General features: G+C 37.6%; 3 protein-coding genes across 5 annotated transcripts; all 3 read right to left on the reverse strand.

Moving 5' to 3' along the window:
* Positions 1 to 468: 468 nt before the first annotated feature.
* Positions 469 to 4,594, reverse strand: LOC125210613 (protein TIFY 8-like). The gene is made up of 5 exons (XM_048110153.1): positions 4,112 to 4,594; positions 2,756 to 2,943; positions 2,140 to 2,582; positions 1,950 to 2,034; positions 469 to 1,133 (listed from the first exon to the last, which is right to left on the reverse strand). The coding sequence occupies exons 1-5, from the start codon at positions 4,302 to 4,304 to the stop codon at positions 927 to 929; spliced, it is 1,116 nt and encodes a 371-aa protein (XP_047966110.1). The 5' UTR covers positions 4,305 to 4,594; the 3' UTR covers positions 469 to 926.
* A 2,048-nt stretch (positions 4,595 to 6,642) lies between these two features.
* On the reverse strand, positions 6,643 to 8,878 carry LOC125211049 (pentatricopeptide repeat-containing protein At5g11310, mitochondrial-like). The gene is given in 3 exon segments (XM_048110728.1): positions 6,643 to 6,938; positions 6,940 to 8,066; positions 8,296 to 8,878. Coding segments are annotated over 3 exon segments (1,674 nt in total). The 5' UTR covers positions 8,804 to 8,878; the 3' UTR covers positions 6,643 to 6,899.
* A 307-nt stretch (positions 8,879 to 9,185) lies between these two features.
* Positions 9,186 to 17,066, reverse strand: LOC125213752 (ABC transporter G family member 32-like). 3 transcript variants are annotated; one of them, XM_048114465.1, is made up of 24 exons: positions 16,550 to 17,066; positions 16,255 to 16,375; positions 16,086 to 16,174; positions 15,921 to 16,005; positions 15,183 to 15,342; positions 15,007 to 15,083; positions 14,858 to 14,908; positions 14,544 to 14,634; positions 14,157 to 14,458; positions 13,794 to 14,072; positions 13,351 to 13,667; positions 13,082 to 13,242; positions 12,869 to 12,972; positions 12,387 to 12,546; positions 12,117 to 12,311; positions 11,932 to 12,026; positions 11,475 to 11,807; positions 11,094 to 11,384; positions 10,924 to 11,007; positions 10,686 to 10,819; positions 10,366 to 10,593; positions 10,104 to 10,275; positions 9,774 to 10,028; positions 9,186 to 9,684 (listed from the first exon to the last, which is right to left on the reverse strand). In XM_048114465.1, the coding sequence occupies exons 1-24, from the start codon at positions 16,798 to 16,800 to the stop codon at positions 9,412 to 9,414; spliced, it is 4,308 nt and encodes a 1,435-aa protein (XP_047970422.1). In that variant the 5' UTR covers positions 16,801 to 17,066; the 3' UTR covers positions 9,186 to 9,411. The 3 variants fall into 3 exon arrangements, with proteins under 3 accessions (XP_047970422.1, XP_047970423.1, XP_047970424.1); XM_048114466.1 differs by having other exon boundaries at positions 16,255 to 16,370; positions 16,550 to 16,729; XM_048114467.1 differs by lacking the exons at positions 15,183 to 15,342; positions 15,921 to 16,005; positions 16,086 to 16,174; positions 16,255 to 16,375; positions 16,550 to 17,066 and having other exon boundaries at positions 14,858 to 14,904; positions 15,007 to 15,040.
* Positions 17,067 to 18,664: the final 1,598 nt, after the last annotated feature.

An 18,664-nucleotide genomic window follows, 5' to 3' on the forward strand; every position in this document is an offset into this window, starting at 1 on the left:
GCAGAAAAATCTATTCATTGTTATAAAGTGTTAAACTAGAAGTCACTTATACTATTATGCCCTTGCACAATAATGTTGGAGTGACATTATGATTTAGGTCACTTTCAACATTGTTATTTACACTCTTATCCCCTGCACAATAATTTTCAACATTGTTATGTATACTCTTAAACATTTACAATTTATATATATAAATCGTGACAATATATATAACATTGTTATATAAAAATATTAAATTCAGGTAACAGTACAAATAATGTTATACACAAATTTTGTGTGAATGGCTATTGATATAAAATATGCCCACTGCTTTTATATTTTTATTTGTATGTGAATTAATGGCCAGTCCGTCGGTAGTTACGAACGGAAAAAGGTCTTACCTATAGAGTTGACAAATATCCGACGGTGTTATTGATGGCATTTTCAAAGGACAGCTAAATACAAATTACCAATGTTTACCAAAATTACTGATAGAATTGTGAGAGATGGATTAGGAATGAAGTAGGGAAAGTAGTGTAGGAGATCCCTTCCGCCAGAAGAGACCTAACAATGTTAGTTTTCTAAATTTTACAACACAGTCAATACTGCCCCTTAGCTTGGTAATTATAGAACAAAAGTTTTTCTTGAGAATCAGTCCATTTAAAATCTGGTAATAAAAATTCCAGTTAATTTGCTCGACATTTTTTTGTGTGAGAAAGAAGAGAATCTATGATGAATATGCAATAGTTACATAGCTAATATGATTGATTGTCTTCTAACTCAGATAAATCAATCACACTTAGCATCCTCTCCTCCTGCAATGATTCTGCTACAGATTCCTTCATCAACTCAAACTTTGATTAAAAGTTCCTCTCAGATTCTTGGTAATGGATCTTTCCAGAGGTTTCCATATCAAAAAATATGAATGGAGTAGCAGGATTGGTGTATCAATCGGGAGAAGCAAAACCGCGGTGGGTGTCACCTTTGTCGGATGGCCCCCTGTGCAGTTCCCTCAGCATAGCAATGCTGGCATCATTGTTGCTGCTAGGTAGGCGGTTTTCTCCCGTGGATGGCCTGACTGCTGAAGAATTGGGCGTGTAGGTTGTCGACCAAGATCCTCCATTTGATCCGGCCAATGCCATTATCACGTCCGCCTGATGTGGATCACAAGAAGAGATTTAAGAACAGCAAAAAAACACCAATATATGACAATGTTCTAAACAGTGCTGACATGGCATCGAATGTTGAATAAAGGCAACAAAACCCCCCAAAAAAAAACCTATGGAAAACCTTAGTGGACTAAACGAGTGCCAAAATCCACCTTCACCACCCTTCCATTCTCATCAACGACACGTTAGAGTCGCTAGCCAGTATTACTACGCGTTTATGCATTACTAAAGAACAATGACTATCGACAGAAGAAATAGACGTTAAGTAAGAACCTCTGACCAACTTATATCTACAAAACATGTCAAAAACATGTCAAATCAAAAGTCCAAAGGGAGTTTACCTATAGCGATGTAAGCTAACAATAGCCATGAGAAAATATAATGAGACGTTCACCTATTCAGTTATGTGACAAGTCGCAGGTTTTTACTCACCATATAGATGGATATGATGCGCCCGAAAAATGAGTTATCTAAAAAGTGAAATGTTCAAAAGACAGTAGAGCAACCATACCATTCTAAGGACTACTTTTTCACTAAAATTAGTCAAGAAAGCTTCTTGACACGTAGAAGTTCAGAGAAGCGGAGTGATATGAGCTAGAGAGAGTATGGGATGAATCATGCTTAGAGAGAAATTGTCCTTCAATTATATTACCATTAATGTTCCCGATTCGAGTCTATTACACCACAAAATATTCTAATCTTGTAACCAATCACTCAATCAAATTTTCACAAATTCTTATATAAATAAGTGTTCTAGTTGTTTCAACTTCTATTGGCAATAAGATTCATGCTTCCTCTCACCTTATTTGGATGAACATTGTCGAAAACGTGCGCTTGGCCCCCATAAAATATTGTCATTTGACCAGAAGATTCTGTTCCACGACGGCTGTCATGAGATCAATCAAAACATAGTTTATCAATCTTGTCTTAAATTTTCAGGTCAATTACCAAGGCACAAAATAGTAAAACAGAACCTGTGTCCTGAATTAACCTGGGCGTAGCAGAAGACTCTGGTTCAGAAATGCAAGCGCCGGATTTACTTTTACCACTGCGTATGAGCACCCCTGCAGGCTGTCTCCCGGAGATAGCTCCAGCTGCATTTAACGAGCTCAAAATTCCAGAGCCTTTGATTCCAGTCCGCGATCCTTCATCAGCAGCCGTTTGTGACATTAGAGAAGGGCCGACGTTTAACCTATTCGACTGGGCATGGTAGCTAAATGGCATGACCTGTCCAGTACGTGGAGGATATTGCATTGCTGGCCCCGGGTTAACCGCTGTGGCTCTATCCCAGTTGGATGGATTGTTATCAGCTCTACCACCGGTCGAAGTCTGAGATATAAAAGAGGCCGAAAGTGGCCTCCTTTGATGGATACCAAAAGATGCCTCCTCCTCATGTGGGCGTTTAGGCCGCTCGCCCCCTGAATAGCGCAGCAGCTGATATAGAACAAAATTCCCAAGATTAGAGTATGCTGTGAACCACACGAAATTAAGCCTTATACATCATAAGACTGCAAAACTTGTTATCAAATACGAACTATATTTAAGATGTGCAGACTGATTGTAGCTAAAAGAGTTAAGACTACAAAGAGAGGATGGAAGAAACAAACCTTAGTGAAGAGCTGGCTGTCTTGCGAATCTGTAGGCCCTTGTGGAAATTTATCCTTTGATGACATCATGAAAGAGTCAGAGTTGCTTCGTTTGTTGTTCATGAACCTAGTAGTACTTTCCGGCCCAGCAACATCGCCTCTTGATCCATAAAACGGTATTCCTTCCAAGTGATTGCTGACATGTCTTTCTAACATTATTTATAAAAAACAATCAAACAACAATTTTTTCAAGTAGTCATCAAGAATCATGGAATTATAGAACATCAAAGATGAACAACATTCAATTTACTTTCGATTTCTTTAACTTCTTCGACGTGCATAGTTCATGGGAACTGATAGCCAATAAACACAACACACACTAACTGACGCACATTAAAAGTGGAGTTGTAGCAATAGTTTTGTTGAAAACAACCAATAATATTTTCCTATAAAACCAAAAAAAAACTGTTGTGCAAATGCAATATACCCTAAAGAAGAGGCCCAGTGAACTACTCCACCAATGGCCTTACACGAAACCACTCAACTCTCAAAGGAACCAAATTCATAAAATAAGAGCTTCATAATTCAAGGCTTCACAAGTAGATTTACCCAAAGTTAACCACAAGCTGAACTTGAAATGGAAACATAAAGTCACTATAAACTGGCCCAAACAAATTCTCAATAAAATAGCACTAACACAGAGAATTGAAAACATTCCCCCAAACAACTGATTACTCACAAGTCTTTCTAACATGATTGATGAAAATAAACTACTACTACCAAACAACAATTTCTTCGAGCAGTCACCAACAATCATGGATGGCATCATAGAAACATCAGAGTCGAACACCATCCAAGTTAGTACACTTAATTTGTTCAAGTGCTTATATGCGTGCTAAGTTCACCACGAAATAAACAAAACCAGCGCATGCTAATTGACACACATATAGAGTGTAGATTTAGCAATAGTTTTGCAGTAAACAGCCAAAAAAAATCCTATAAAACCATAAGAACTTTACTCCAAATGAAGTTTGCAAGAAAAGAGAGGCCCAATGAACTACTCCACCAAAGCATCCAACCTCACAAAAGAGATGCATAATTCAATACTTCTACAAGTAGATTTAAGCAAAGTTAACTATTACAAATTAAACTTGAAATGGAAGCACAACAGCCACTATACTCTAACATCATCTTACCAGTGAAAAAACAAAACCACACGCACTCACAGACTCACAGTGTCACACAATACAATAACACAGACAAATTCTCAATAGAAGCAGAATTGAAAACATGCCCAAAACAACTGATTAATTTTATCACAACCACAAAAAACAAAACCAAAAAATGAGCATAGTATCAAGTAAAACTACTTCTCACCAGAGCCCAGATCAGAAGTGGAGGACGGCGACACATCCTGCGACGGCCTGCCACCACCGGCCGGCGGCGGAGCAGATTCTTGAGGCTGCCCCTTATCGCCAAGAAAATCATGAAAAGTTGTGGGCTTTGCTTCGGTTTCGCCGCCGGCATCAATACTAGCAGCTGCTCTGTTATTTTTATGAGCATGAGCCATTGAGGGCTAAGCTAGATATGCCGCATCTGAAGTAAAGGTGACATTTTTAACACTTTACAACGCCACCATCGCCGCTTTGATGAAGCCCAGAGCTCAAGAATGAGCAAACACAGAAAAATCTAGTGGAATTTTCAAATGGATTGTGGCTGTGGTTGATGGGTTTCAAGAAAGGTAAATTCTTTAGCTAGGAAAAGAGTGAAACACTTGAAGAGAGAGCACGACTTTCATGAAATGAGAAAAAGAGTGAATTCTTGATCTTTTTTTCTTTGGCACTAAAAAGGAAAAGTATTTTTCTGGCATTCACAGATACAGATGTGCTTTCCACTTTTATTCGTAGAATCAATTCAATCACTCGCTTTCTCCAATGTTTCAAATTTTAATTTTAGAATATTTCTATTTTTATTCAATAATTGGAGATATAATGAGCAAAATTCATTGCTCACTTGGAGTTAAGTATAAACTAACCTTTTTACAAGGCAATTTATAAACTTAAATGATTTAAGTTTAATCTAAACTAAAAAACATCTTCCTCGGGAAAAAAGGAATATCTTAGGGGAATGCAGTGGGCCCTGCGTTTTTTTTTTTGTCAATGATTGTGTTGGGGAAATCACGTGAATTTATTAAATTTATTCTCGTAGCCAAGAATCGATCAGTCTTATTAAAATAAAATTATAAAATTATACTATAATTTGCCAGACAAACTATATTGGTCTCTAAAATTATGAACTTTGCTCAAATTTTAGTATTTCCCATGAATTTTAAAATTAGCCTAAAAATCATAAATTTTACATTTTGTTTGTTATTTTCCATGACGGCTCAATCACCATTTCTAACCAACTTCCGTGCATTTTTTTATCCTACTTGGCACTACTAAATCAACGTGATTTTCTACATAGTTTTTTATCCTACTTATCACGAATTTAAAAAGTAATCTAAAATACTATAAACATTTCACGATTGTCACGTATAATAAGATTTTTGCCGAAGATTTCTTATTTAGGCTGCCATGGGAAATAACAAACAAAATGTAAAGTTTGTGATTTTTTAGACCAATTTCAAAGTTCATGGAAATACCAAAATATGAGCAAAGTTCGTGATTTTAAAGACCAATGTCCCTTTTAGTAATTATTCATAATAATAATAATAAATAATAATATTAATAATAAATCAATAGTTTTAGTTAGTACTCTTATTGATTATTAATTGATATATTTACTTTTCCATCAATATTATTTTGAGAGAACTACAAAAATGGTCTTTGGATTATAGGTTTATCTCGCTCATAGTTTGTAGATTTTAAAAATATCGTCAGTAGTCAATGGACTAAGGATTTATTTCGAAATTGACCCTTTAAGTTATTTTTTATCTTAAAATGCATTTTTGAGCATTTGGAAAAAATAGTATGTAGACTTTAAAAATAGTCAAAATGACCAATTTTGAAATACACTCTTAGTCTAGGAACTAATGGCGATATTTTTAAAGTTCATGGATTGTGGGCGAGATAAAACCATAGTCCGGGAAAATAATAATCAAAGGAAATATCATTGATCTTGTGAAAAGTCCAATCGTTCATCATTTCTCGTAATAATGATGATCGAGTTTGAGTGGCCAATGTTATCACGGTTGCTATATATATTCAACTAGTGGGGACAAAATTTAGTGAGTTTCACTAGTTTAATTCCTCGGATTTTAACAATAATGATAAGACAAGAAAAAAAATATTAGATTGAAACGGAAAAAGTGTAAAGTTTAGACTATAATTATGGATAAATCTATGTCCACTTTTTTCATCTACGATTGAAAAGAGCCATCATATTTTTAGCCCCTATTATTGACCATGAATGTGGATATGGTGGTACTAGCACTAGTAGGGCCTAACACTCACATTCCATGAATCTTATTACGCCTTCAATACAAATGTTTATTTATTCAAAATCACATAGTAATATATAAAATGCAACGATCAATTATTCAAATCAACAAAATCCTTGTTCCGTTAACACTGCTCTTAGCTAATCAATAGCCAATGCCATGACTTCTCATTCTCAACTGATTCTAAATCAAAAATCAAATGTAATTATTTGATACTCAACCAACAATTAGGTCTAACCTCCCCAATCAAATAAAATCAAAAACGAGCCACCTAGTTTATATATGTTGCTAAGATATAAAATAGTAGATATGAGTGTCCAAATGTCTCGGTTCAACTATGAAACATGTGATAAAAGGGGCCCAGTAAAATAATTAGTAATAATGAAATAATACAACCTTAACCCAGCCAAAAAAATGACATACCTTCTTGATCCTTGTGGTCCAATCTAGATCACGCCCACTTCACTACACATCAAATAATTCATCACAATCATCATTAAGTATGATAATTTCCAAATTTCACCAAGAATTCTTCCATCCTAATACAAACACCTCAAGAGCAATCATAAGATAAAATAACATCCACTGCATATCTATCAAATATATACACACTCAATAATGTAGCGATATTTTATAAATTATTAGAATTGGGAGTGTGGTGAATAATGTTGGTCTCCTTGAAGCTGGCTTTCCTCTGAATATGGTCGGTTAACCTCTGCGCGCTCAGCACAGAGCTCTCCGGCTGATACCTGTTCTTCCCAAGCTCGCTGGGGGTTTTACGCGTCTTCAAGATCTGAGACATGGACTCAGCTCTCTTTATGATGGACATTTTCCATTCCTGTGACCCCTTGTACGTGTTAGGCACTTTTGTCGAGCGAGGAACAGACGCCATCAGATCATGCAGTTTATGCGTGGTTTTAAACATGCCCCGCCTCTCCAAATCCTCGGTCATTCTCTGATATGTCAGATGTTGAGGAACAATGCCCCTACGGAGCATGTCCACAAACTCAAACACAGCCTCGTCGTACCTCTGCAACTTCCATAGTAAATGGATGAGCATGGTGCTCGTAGCCAGGTCCAAATCGATTCCCCTACCTCTCATCTCCTTGATCATCTTCGTAGCAAGATCCACCCTTTCATCCCTGCATAACATTTTCACCAGCAGATGATATGTAAATCGATCCAGTTCATACCCTGATTTGATCATTTGATTATAGAGATCCAAGGCCACCTCAGTCTTTCCTACCTTCGACAAGTACTTGAGGAAATAGCCATACGTCGTAGTAGAGGGCAAACACTTAACACTCATCATCATCTTAACAATCTTGCTAGCCTCTACCAGATCCCTGGCCTTGCAGAAGCCCTTCACCAACGAGTTATACGTGGAAAGAGTGGGCCCCATTTCTAAAATCGAGAACCTCTCCAGCATCCCCATCGCCTCCTTCAACCTTCCAGCTTCTCCCAGTGCATCAATTATGGAGTTATACACTATTGCGTTGGGCTCGACTCCCTCTGCCCTCATCTCATCAACTAGCTCAATTGCAATGTCAGGACGATTCATTTGACATAACCCTTCAACAAGGGTCCCATATGTGACCACATTTGCTTTCACACCAGCCTTCTTCATCTGCACACGGATCCGCTCAGCATGTTTGAGCTTTCCTATGCGGAGCCACCCGTTCAGCAGTATGTTATAGATCCTAACAGATGGCAACCAGCTCGGGTCCTTCTCTGTGATCGTATCCAAATACTTTGAGGCTATCCTAACATGCTTTTCTTTACACAAAGAGTCCAACAGAGTCTCCAACAGATTCTTTCCTGCATTTGAATCGTGGAACGAATCCAAACTGCATATATATTCATACGTTCGAATGGCTGCAAATGGAAGTCCTGTTACGAAACATGAAGAAACATTACACACCAAAAACAACCAAAATACATTACAGAGATTTATAGGCATAACTCCAACTAGTCTTTATAAGCAACAACACACACTCACACACAGAGTAACTAAGCTTGACATAATTAGATACAAAAACAGAAAGTTAGAACTGAATCAATTTCACAAACACCTGGCAGGCAATATCGAATTATTTCCCTCGATCAAATGAAATATTACCTGCGCGTGCATATCTCCTAATCATGATAACATAAGTATCGAAATTAGGTCTTTCGTTGGGATCTCCTTTAATTTGATCAAGTATAACGCACCAAGCTGAGTCAAATTCTCGGGCTTTACCGAGAGAATCGACCATGGAATTGAAAACGTCCATGGAGAATCTGTAATCGGGCTGCTTTCGGGCCCAATTGAAGAGTGTGAAAAGGGGTTTCGGGCTGGAATCAAATTTTTTGAAGATTCCGAGTAAATGAGCTGGAGTTGGGTTGATTTCGGCCGCGTCGAGGGCCGCTTCGAGGTCGGGACCGGGCTGTAGGGCCGGACTTTGGAGGATTTCGGAAATGCAGGCGGAGGTTGGGTCGTCGGCGTTAGGGTTTAGAGGGGGCGGCTGAGTTGGTGGATGTTGAGGGTTCCGCTTCTGAAGCGGCGGAAAGGGGATTGAATAGATTGGTTCGTCGGGGAAGTGTCTGCGGTGGCGGGCGGCGGTGGCTAGACAGAGACGGAAGTTCATGATTGAATTTTCCGGCGGTGGTTGGCGGGAATGTTGTTGGACTAAGAAGCACTAACTGAATGCACCTTCAATATAATTTTCGTTAAATTAGTTTGCATTCTAATTTTATTTTTATTTGAGTTTTTAAATTTATTTTTGTAATAGGCAAATAGCAGTATTTAAATTACTTAACAAATTAAAATTATTTCTAAAATAAATAAATTATACTCCATTCATTTTACTCTAAATGACACAGTTCATCCCACGACACATTTTTCTTTTTGGATGTCCTATTTCTAAATATAGAAACATTATTTTCTATACTTTTTTCTCTCTCTTACTTTATTATTAATAAAACAACACTTTATAAAATCTCGTGCCGAATTAGAAATGATCCACTGAATAAATGAAACTTTACTTTATAAAAAGAATTTGCAGGAACAAAAATACATACATAGCTGAACAACAATATACTTCTATATCAATATATTCTACAACTGAGTGGAATAAATGAAAATTCCATCACATCATTCTTGTTGGGAATTTTCCACAAGCTTATGACATGAAACACAAAATGTATGGCAGATTCAACAGAAAAACTGGAGAATGTGTGCGCAAGGTTGGTTTGATCATCTCCTTTGAAAGTTGAAGTGTTTGATGGCGAGGGCGAAGGTGAAGGCGAAGATGGCGCAGAATCCCGCGACCACCAAAGCAGCAAGGCTCAAGAAATCATGACGGAATCCAAACTGATCCTTGAGCAGCTGCTTCACTGGTAGTGTGGTCACACCATCACTCAGCGTAACCGGATCACTCATGTCTCCGTATTGAGACGTCAGCAGTCCGTACAGGCTCCACGCGATCGGGTTTGCCCAGTAGTACCATCTCCACCATATCGGAATCCTCTGCCAATAACACCACCATCACAGGAATATGTTACACTTGCTAAAAACTACACCTATAACTCTCATTTAACTCATAAACAATGATTTACCATGTAAGGAACCATGAAGCCACTAAAGAGGTTCCACATCATGTAGAAGGGGGCAGCCACGATGGCAGCGACGTTGTGGTTTGGGGTGATGGAGATGGTCATCATTCCAAAGAAGGTGAAGTAGAGCAATGTGAAGTACATGAAGAATATGTACCATAGAAACTTCCACACGTTCCACTCGAACGAAGCCATCAGGTAGAAGATGCTGCTGTAGATCAGGGACTGCACACAGACATAAGGGAACTCCACTGCAACCTGCACGACAGGACCAGTGTTGGTAAGCGATGAACTGTTAATAGATCGCACAAGGAGCAATGGAGATGGCCGTGCCTGGGCTAAGGCGAATGGCAGTGCAGAATACATCCCAGCAGCTCTTTCCCTGTACGAAACAAATCTTTCAACGTATACCACTGGCTGCACAGACGTTGCGTTTGTGATTCCTATAAACAAAACAGCTGCGTACATAGACCCCATAGCATTGGATATATCCTGCTGAGTTTCTCTGCCGATGGTAAAAAACACCATGATCAACCGATTTTACAGTTGTGAAACAGTTATAGCTCTGATTACTAAAACTCAAGAACTGACAAACCTTTTGGATCCGAATTTCCAGCAGATTGTTCCAAACATCAAGGAAATTATTACGGTGTAGAAGAAGCGCACGGCAGTGTACTGCGGGTTACGCCAGTACGAGAGGTTCTGCTTCCAAAGACATGCCAGAAACTGACCAAAATATGACAGCGAGTATTTGCTGGGGAAATTCAGTTCAGTTGTATCCTTATCTGGCTTGGATAAGCTCTCAACCAGAATCTTGTTTTGCCTAAAATGGTGAGGTAAAAAATTAAATGACTAAAAATAATAGGAAAATTTCGATAATCGCTTCTTCTGTTCAAAAGATGAGCTGGTATTTACTTGTACAAATCTGATTGGCGATATAATTCTGCAAAATCCAAACCGAGGCGATTTTCTTCAGCCGGAGATGTGACTTCGAGGATCCAAGCTGCAGGGTTATATCCAGGTCTTATTTTTTGAACTCCTGGAATAGCCTATGAGAAGACAGGCAGATACACATAACATGCTGAATTATGAGGCAGAATTAGGCAGAATTAGAAATTTAGACAAAAATTGGACTTTCGAAACAAAGTGTTACCTCAAAATGCTCGATGAGTTTGATGGATTTGTCTCCCAATGGACCAGCATATATGAGCCGCCCACCTCGTTTCATGAGTAAAAGCTGGGACACGAGGAAGAAAAATTAGAAATATGGATCAGGAAGATATAATTTTTTTTTAAAAAAAAGATCATACAACATAAGAGAACCTCATCAAAAGATTCAAAGATATCAATACTGGGCTGGTGAATAGTGCAAACTATTGTTCGACCCGTATCCACAATGTTCCTCACAGCTCTCATCACAATGGCTGCAGACCTGGCATCAAGGCCTGAAGTAGGCTCATCCATGAAAACTATAGAAGGATTGGCAACAAGTTCGACTGCGATTGTAAGCCTTTTCCTTTGTTCTACTGATAAGCCGTCCACTCCTGGTACCCCAACTAAAGCCCCACGTAGTTGAGTTAGTTCAACTAGTGCCATAACCTCATCTACAAACGCCTGGTATTGATACCAAAAACAAAAGATACTTAACGGCAGAAAATACACACAGCCAAGGAAAATGAATGGTAAAGAAACTGAGAAAATTACACTCTGTGTCGCGAAGTCACACTGAGAGGATAGTCGGAGCCAAGCAGAATATACAAGTGATTCACGCACAGTCAGGCATGGAGAATGAACATCATTCTGTTCACAGTATCCAGATATCCTTGCAAATGTTTTCTGATTCTTTGGATATCCAGAAATGTACACCCTGCCTTCAATATGTCCTCCGGTTTTCCTACCAGCTAGAACATCCATGAGGGTGGTTTTACCAGCACCGCTGACGCCAACTAAGGCAGTGAGGACACCGGGCCGGAATGCTCCGGTAACATTTACCAGTAGCTGTAGTTTTTCTTCTTGTAAGCCTTGCCCCTTCAATTCCTGAAGCATGATGAAGCGGCTGGTAACATATCCTAATAATGTGATTTTCTTTGCAAGAAAGCTGGTAACATATCCTAACATGATGAAGCTAAGGCTGGTAACATAAAATAAGCTGTTTACGTACTAGAGGAACATCAACGTAGTAACTGATGTTGCTAAAACACATGGAAAGAGGTTTGAACGGGAGAACCATCCCTCTCTGCTTCTCATTGCTCTTGCCTGATAATCAGTGTGAGAAGATGAAAATAAGATCACTCTTAATGGCAGATTATAAAGAGCGAATATCACATGTGGAGTCCTTTGGCTAACCAGTGTACGACAGTGAATGCTGCAGAAACTCTCCGAAAGTCATTATGTGAGATTCAAAACTCTTTCGGGGACCGGTAAATGAGTGTGAACGTTGCAAAAACTCTCCAAAAGAAAAGATGGAGCGTCGACTTTCTTTCCCCTTCACTTTGTCATGGCAATCCTCCTTGGAAATAACAGCTTGCTGATTTCCAAGAGCTGCACAACATTAATGAAATGATTAGATTCCCTCCAATTAAATCTTTGGTGAGATCTTTCTGGAATGAAACTTACGATTTAGGTAAGTCAAAAATACAGTGAACAGAGTGTTGAATAATAAAATATATCCAAGTAATGCTCCAACGCCGATCCAATACCAATGGTCACTTGGAAATAAACTGCGAACCTTCAATAGCATTTGTCCCAAGGACAAATTAGTGCCTTCTCCAGCTTTCTAGCATCAGGAAAAAGGAACCGTGTTATCATACAATGGCATTTCAATGTGTAAGTGATACGATCCCACATCGGTTTCACACGAAAGTGTGGAATAGCATATAATAGGGCCTCAACCCTTTACCTTTGACCATGGTTTTGGGTTAAGTTAGGGCGTCCTATCTTATATGCTTATCAATTTAATAGCATATAATAGGGACTCAACCCTTTACCTTTGACCATGGTTTTGGGTTAAGTTAGGGCGTCCTATCTTATATGCTTATCAGTAAGTAAAACAAAGTCATTCGAAAGGAAGAGCAAATGGTACTGGAAAGCAATATTACCTTATCCCAAGAGTGGCCAAGAAATTCATTAACTGAAGCTGCACTTTGGGCATACATCATAGGGGAAAACCAGTAACCCCATATCCACCAAACTGGAATGCTATCTGTTTAGAAGAAAAATTCCCACAAAAATCAAGAAAAGGTAGTGTTAACATATACTAGTATTATGATATTAATATCATTAAGTAAATGAAAAATGGCATCATCGAGTACCTCTTGAAAGTATGAACCCTCCAAGGACCATGACAACCAGCATAGCAAAAGACCCAAATGTGTTGGCAACCACCATATTTCGCCCTAATGATGCCATCACACGAAAAAGACCTATTGACATCTGGTGCAATGTGAAGTACAACAAGAACTGAAAAATGCATCTGCATGTTACAAGTAAGTTAGAGCTAAATGGGAGCCTAACTGTTAGAGAAAGCAAAAATAAAAGGTTGAAAGGTCAGGGAATATAACATGAAATGTACAAAATATACCTGCTTATTTGAGGATCAAAGCCAATGGCATAATAAGTAACTGCAACCCATAGAAATGATTCTAAAAATGAAAGGGGAATACTCAAGAGCCAAGAGGGGAGAGTATAGATCCAACATGGGTAGAAGTACAGATCCCTTTGTTTGTACAGAACAGGAAGCTTAGCTATCAACATTGGGACCTCCATAAATCCATTGAAAAGAATCATAACTATTGCAAAGTAAAGGGCGCCAAGGTAGATGCCCCCGTCATCCAGAGTATTATGATGCAATGTAGTCCGGAAGAACACACTCATCATCATAAGAATAATTAGGAGGAGCTACAAAGAAAATTGTTTAGGTATAAGTATATGCAGTCTAAACCATGAGCAACGGTGGCAAATTATATTCGGATAAATGAGAAAGAGGGAAATAGCCTCATTAGCTGAGAATTAAGGTGTTATTACCTGAATTAATTTGAAGATGAACACAGGAGAATTCCGCTTCAGCAGTAGCATCTGCCATGATAAACTGATCCTTAGAAGCTTTTGCCTACTTATACCGTATGTCTTGGTAGACAGTGCAGCTGGATGACTGTAATTTTTATCAAATGTAACAGACAACTCCTGTGCCAACAAATTGCCAACATGAAAGGATTGAAAACCATCTACAAACTTGGCTGCAGTTACATATGTGTACTGTTTGTTCTTGAACCAATACTGCTCTTGATCCTTTTCAGATAAGACCTATGCATGCGGTTAAAGATGTAAGTTCCAAAGCAAGGAACCAATGAGCACTGTTTTAAGGAAAACTTGAACCAAAATGAGAACCTCTTGTAGGAAGTCAGCAACATTTTTCCTGGATGGACACTTGAAACCCATAAAAGTGAAAAAATCAATCGCAACCTCACAGGGCCCCTGATAAACTATTTGTCCCTCGCTAAAAAGAATCACATCATCAAACATCTTGTATGTCTCAGGATCCGGTTGCAAGAGAGATACCAGTGTTGTACCATCAAGTGCATGAGTTGTGTGCCGAAGATAATTGATGATCTGATGTGTAGTAGAGCTGTCTAGTCCCGTTGAGATCTCATCCAAGAGAAGTACCCTAGAAGGACCCATAAGCAGTTCAGCTGCCGATGTTTATATGTTAGTAATTCAAGCTGAGATATTCTGCAGCAGAAAATTGAGCTCATTATGGCTAGTAAGAATAATTACCTGTCGTAAGCCGTTTTTTTTGCCCTCCGGATATTCCTTTAAGCATTTCATCTCCCACCAATGTATCAGCACAAATGTCCAATCCTAAAATCTTTACATATAGTTTAGAACCAAGCAAAGGAATGCATTCCTACTACAGAAGCTATGATCCTCAAATAAGAAGAGAACATATATGCGATAATACAAACTGTGATTCATGAATTCAAGAGAAAGGAAAAAATATAAAAGATTTGAGTCTGTTTAGATCCATGAAATTACTGCCAAACTGAAGTAGTAAAGAAAATACTTAGCTATTTACGGATTTAGGGACGCACCTTCATGATGTATTCCACAAGTACGCTTGTCTGTTGCCCCAAAACTACTGCCTAGGACCAAACTAAGTATTTTAAAAAGTATTGGATCACGGGTAGAAATTCCTAGGCAGCATCATTAGTGGAAGAGAATTTCAGTCAGGAAACCATACCTTGATAAATATATCTAGCTCTTGATCCGGGTTAATTTCAGCAATTTTTTCTCTTCTAAGAAGTTCCATGAGAATTTCTATGAGCCAATGGTTCCAACAAGTTCAAATGACAGATCAGAAACAAGCACGAAAGACTTAGCCTAAAAGTGCCAAAATTAATGAGTAGTTGATGTTACCATTCTTGAATCCGGCACCCTGACAGGATCCTGCAAATTCAAGCACCTCTCTCACGGTCATCTCTGCGATATGTAAATCCTGCTGACTTGCATATGCTGAAGTCCTCTGAGGAGTGAACTCTTCTAGACTGTGTCCATTATATGTAACTTTCCCTGACATCTTCAAAGTAGATGAAATATTTTAAAAGAACTGAATGGGACCAAATAAGGCATCACAAGACATAAGAATTACTCCACTAGATAGTACTATTATATTCACCAAACAGAATAGAGCAATTTGTAAAGGAAAAATCAATGGACAAGGAAATCTAGCATCTCAACAAAAGACTAAGGGGCTCTTTCAAGTTTGCTAGAGTGATGTCTATCTAGCTCATTGCCACAAGTAAAAATTGGTTGAATAAGAGGTTGAAGAATAAAAAGGCAACACTACACATTATCTTATAAAAATTGTGATATTCTCTCGTTTAAGCCACTTGTTTGGATAGTCAAGATCAAAGGTGAAGAGCATAGATACGTAGTCAAACAAATCTCGATGGATAAGTATATTATAGAACAGAACGATGATCACCAAAAAGAGTAGTCCAAAATTTCTAAAATCAAAAAAGAATGCATTAGTTGCAACTGATAGCTGAATTAAATCGTTGCCTGCACAAAATATAATGGCCAGTTCTGTTGTTAAATGTGCTAAAAAGTAAAATCACAACATTGCAAGACAAAATAACACAGCAGCACGATTACCTGCAAACTTGGTGCAAGGCGACCTGCAAGAGCCAAAAGAAATGTTGTCTTCCCTGAGCTGGGAGGGCCTAGAAGCAGAGTCAACCTAAATAATAACCTCACTCGTTAAATCAATACAACTGTTTAAGACATACTCCTACTTTTTAACTAAAGCTCGCACTATACCTTGAGGGTCGTATAATGCCATTTATATTATTAAGTATAGGAAGCTTTCGTCTTCCACCAGAGAAAATCCTGAGCTGCCTCAAGAAAGCCTATTTTTCATGCGATGTTCAGTTTATTTTTGAAACAGAGTCTGCTTAGCTTATTAGAATGCTGTTCTTGACACGTTTACCTCAGTCATGTCAAAGATGAAATTAGGTATGGTTGGCAGAGCTCTGCTTCCGACATGGACCAAAGCATCCACCTTCAGATTCTCATATCGAACCTCGACTTTTGGAAATTCCAGGCCTACGCTGCAAAGAACACGAGCAGAATATGAAAACAATCAGAAAGAGAAGGAGCATTGTAGCATCACTCTCTAAATAGTTCAACACCAAACTAGCTCAGGCAAATTAACAAACAGATGGCTTGCATAATTCAGAAACTCTTTACTCTCATAATAAAACACAAACTCGAGAAATTCGTACGCATCAAATCTCTGCCTAACTCTTCTGAAAAACCCCTCCACATCTTCTTCAACAGCAGCAATCAACTTTTCCAAAACCTGCTTCTGCTCGTCACTGCTGATTCTACCAACATCCACCAACGCCAACTCTCCAGCAGCGTTGCGATACACGGCGGTTCGCGCGCGATCGTACGTCGGAGACCTCTGCAGCGAAGCCAAAACAAGCCCCTCCTCCTCATCGCCACTAGCGCCGCCGTCGCTTTTTGGAAGCATTTTAGTGTTTTTCTAGGCCGCCCCCAAATTATGGCGACAGAAGCAGAGTATTTAAAGAAATGCGTTTTCAATTGCTGTGAAAAGCGATGGGTCAATCAGCAACGACTTTGGAGGCTGGAAGGAGGTCGTTCAATGCTATTGCATTAAATTTCTTCTCCATCAACCTCTCAACCAATCTCTGAATTTATTTATTTTTTCTTTTTTGGTGATGATTCATCGTGAATTATTGGTAACATTTAGCAGATCAACAAAAAAAATTGGAGGGAAAATGTGGTAGATTGAATTAGGTTGGAAATTTTGCAGGAATTTGGACTTTGAGAAAGAGGGAAATGGAGTGTGGAATACAGTTAAAGTAGTTGAGACTTTAGCCATGCCAATTTTTTACGTAGTATTTTATTTTATTCTTTATTTTGGTTATTTCTAATTTAGTATCGTATTTGTATAACAAATCACTAATACTACAAATAATATATGAATGTTACTAAAAATAATCATCTTATTGTTTTCTTCTTCTTTTAACATCATCCTATTGTTTTTATTCACTAATGTCACTTTAATTCATGTTTTTCTTTGGAATATATAAAATTGTTTTAGATACGTGCAGAGTATGTATATGTCTTACTCGATTTTAAGAAATACAAATATATAGATTTTAATTTGTGTTGTTGTTAATATTAACTAAATAATATTAATGATTAAATATCGATTTGAATAAGTAAATTGTATACATCCACGAGTTATTTAGTGATTTCGGTGTTTAGTAGTAATACATCACACAAACGGGGTGTGATCAATTGTTAACTTTCTCAAGTTGCTAACTTGCTAACTCATCAACACAGTGTACTAAAAATGTCAACACATAATTTTGTTGAACTTCAATATAATGGGTTGATATTATGTGTTGACATTTTAATATCACTGTGTTGACATTTTTAATACACTACATTGATGAGTTAGCAGAGTTAGCGAGTTAAATAGTTAGCAATATAACGCACCCCCTCACACGAATAATCCATATTATCTTCGTGCCTATAAAAATGGTATATGCAATTATGCATTTTTTTTGTCTGTTATAGTATAAGTAGTCTATTCTAGAAACATAAACTTTTCACACTTGTTTTAATTAGCACTCAAAATAGAATAGCATTGTTTTATCATCACATATAATTTGATTTTGTTAATATTGGTTTCGATTTTTTACCCATTATGGGATAGTTTTAAAAAAATTATATTTTCAAATTTAAATGGAGTATAAAATTCACCAAAGAGTCTATAAAAGTTTTAATTTAAATTATATTTATCCCTTAAAATTGGCAAATTGGTTGGCATAGCATCAAAACTTTCCTCAACTGTAAATCCAACAACCTTCCCTTATGCAGAATAAAAGGAATAAAAAAAATCTAATTTTTAAAAGAAATGTGTCAATTTGCCTACTGCTAATTTCATAACATTAAAGTAGTACAATAAATATTCGAACCGTAATCCTATGGTATTTTAAGGGAAGCAAAATGAGTAAATATGTAACAAGGAAGTAGGTCAAATGCTACTAATCAAATGATTGAACAATTTAATTAATAACAATGAAACAATGTTAATGCAAGCATAGTACTACTTCTACTGTAATTAGCGGTGCTTTATTTCCATCTATCTACCTATGTCTACTTTGTATGCTGAAAATGTTGCATTGATTATAGATTGAAAATGACCTATAATGAAGAAAAAAGACAGCCTTTACAATACATCAAATCTTAAAATAAATGCTATTGGAGGGAAAAAGACAGCACTTTTTAAAACATCAAATCTCAAAATAATTGGACTATTGTAAGTTGTAACTTGCCACTTTATGAATAATAATGATTGAATT

This window comes from Salvia hispanica, chromosome 3 (genome assembly GCF_023119035.1).
Source record: "Salvia hispanica cultivar TCC Black 2014 chromosome 3, UniMelb_Shisp_WGS_1.0, whole genome shotgun sequence".
NCBI classification, from domain to species: domain Eukaryota; kingdom Viridiplantae; phylum Streptophyta; class Magnoliopsida; order Lamiales; family Lamiaceae; genus Salvia; species Salvia hispanica.

Excerpts from the sequence above, each read along its gene's own strand:
- LOC125210613 (XM_048110153.1), bottom strand. The coding sequence starts at position 4,304 with ATGGCTCATGCTCATAAAAATAACAGAGCAGCTGCTAGTATTGATGCC. Across the intron at positions 2,944-4,111 it reads CACTTCTGATCTGGGCTCTG|AAAGACATGTCAGCAATCAC; the intron begins GTGAGAAGTAGT and ends AAATAATGTTAG. Across the intron at positions 2,583-2,755 it reads ACAGCCAGCTCTTCACTAAG|CTGCTGCGCTATTCAGGGGG; the intron begins GTTTGTTTCTTC and ends GTTCTATATCAG.
- LOC125213752 (XM_048114465.1), bottom strand. The coding sequence starts at position 16,800 with ATGCTTCCAAAAAGCGACGGCGGCGCTAGTGGCGATGAGGAGGAGGGG. Across the intron at positions 12,027-12,116 it reads GCATTCACTGTCGTACACTG|GCAAGAGCAATGAGAAGCAG; the intron begins GTTAGCCAAAGG and ends ACTGATTATCAG. Across the intron at positions 10,276-10,365 it reads TGGAAATTCGGATCCAAAAG|AGAAACTCAGCAGGATATAT; the intron begins GTTTGTCAGTTC and ends TACCATCGGCAG.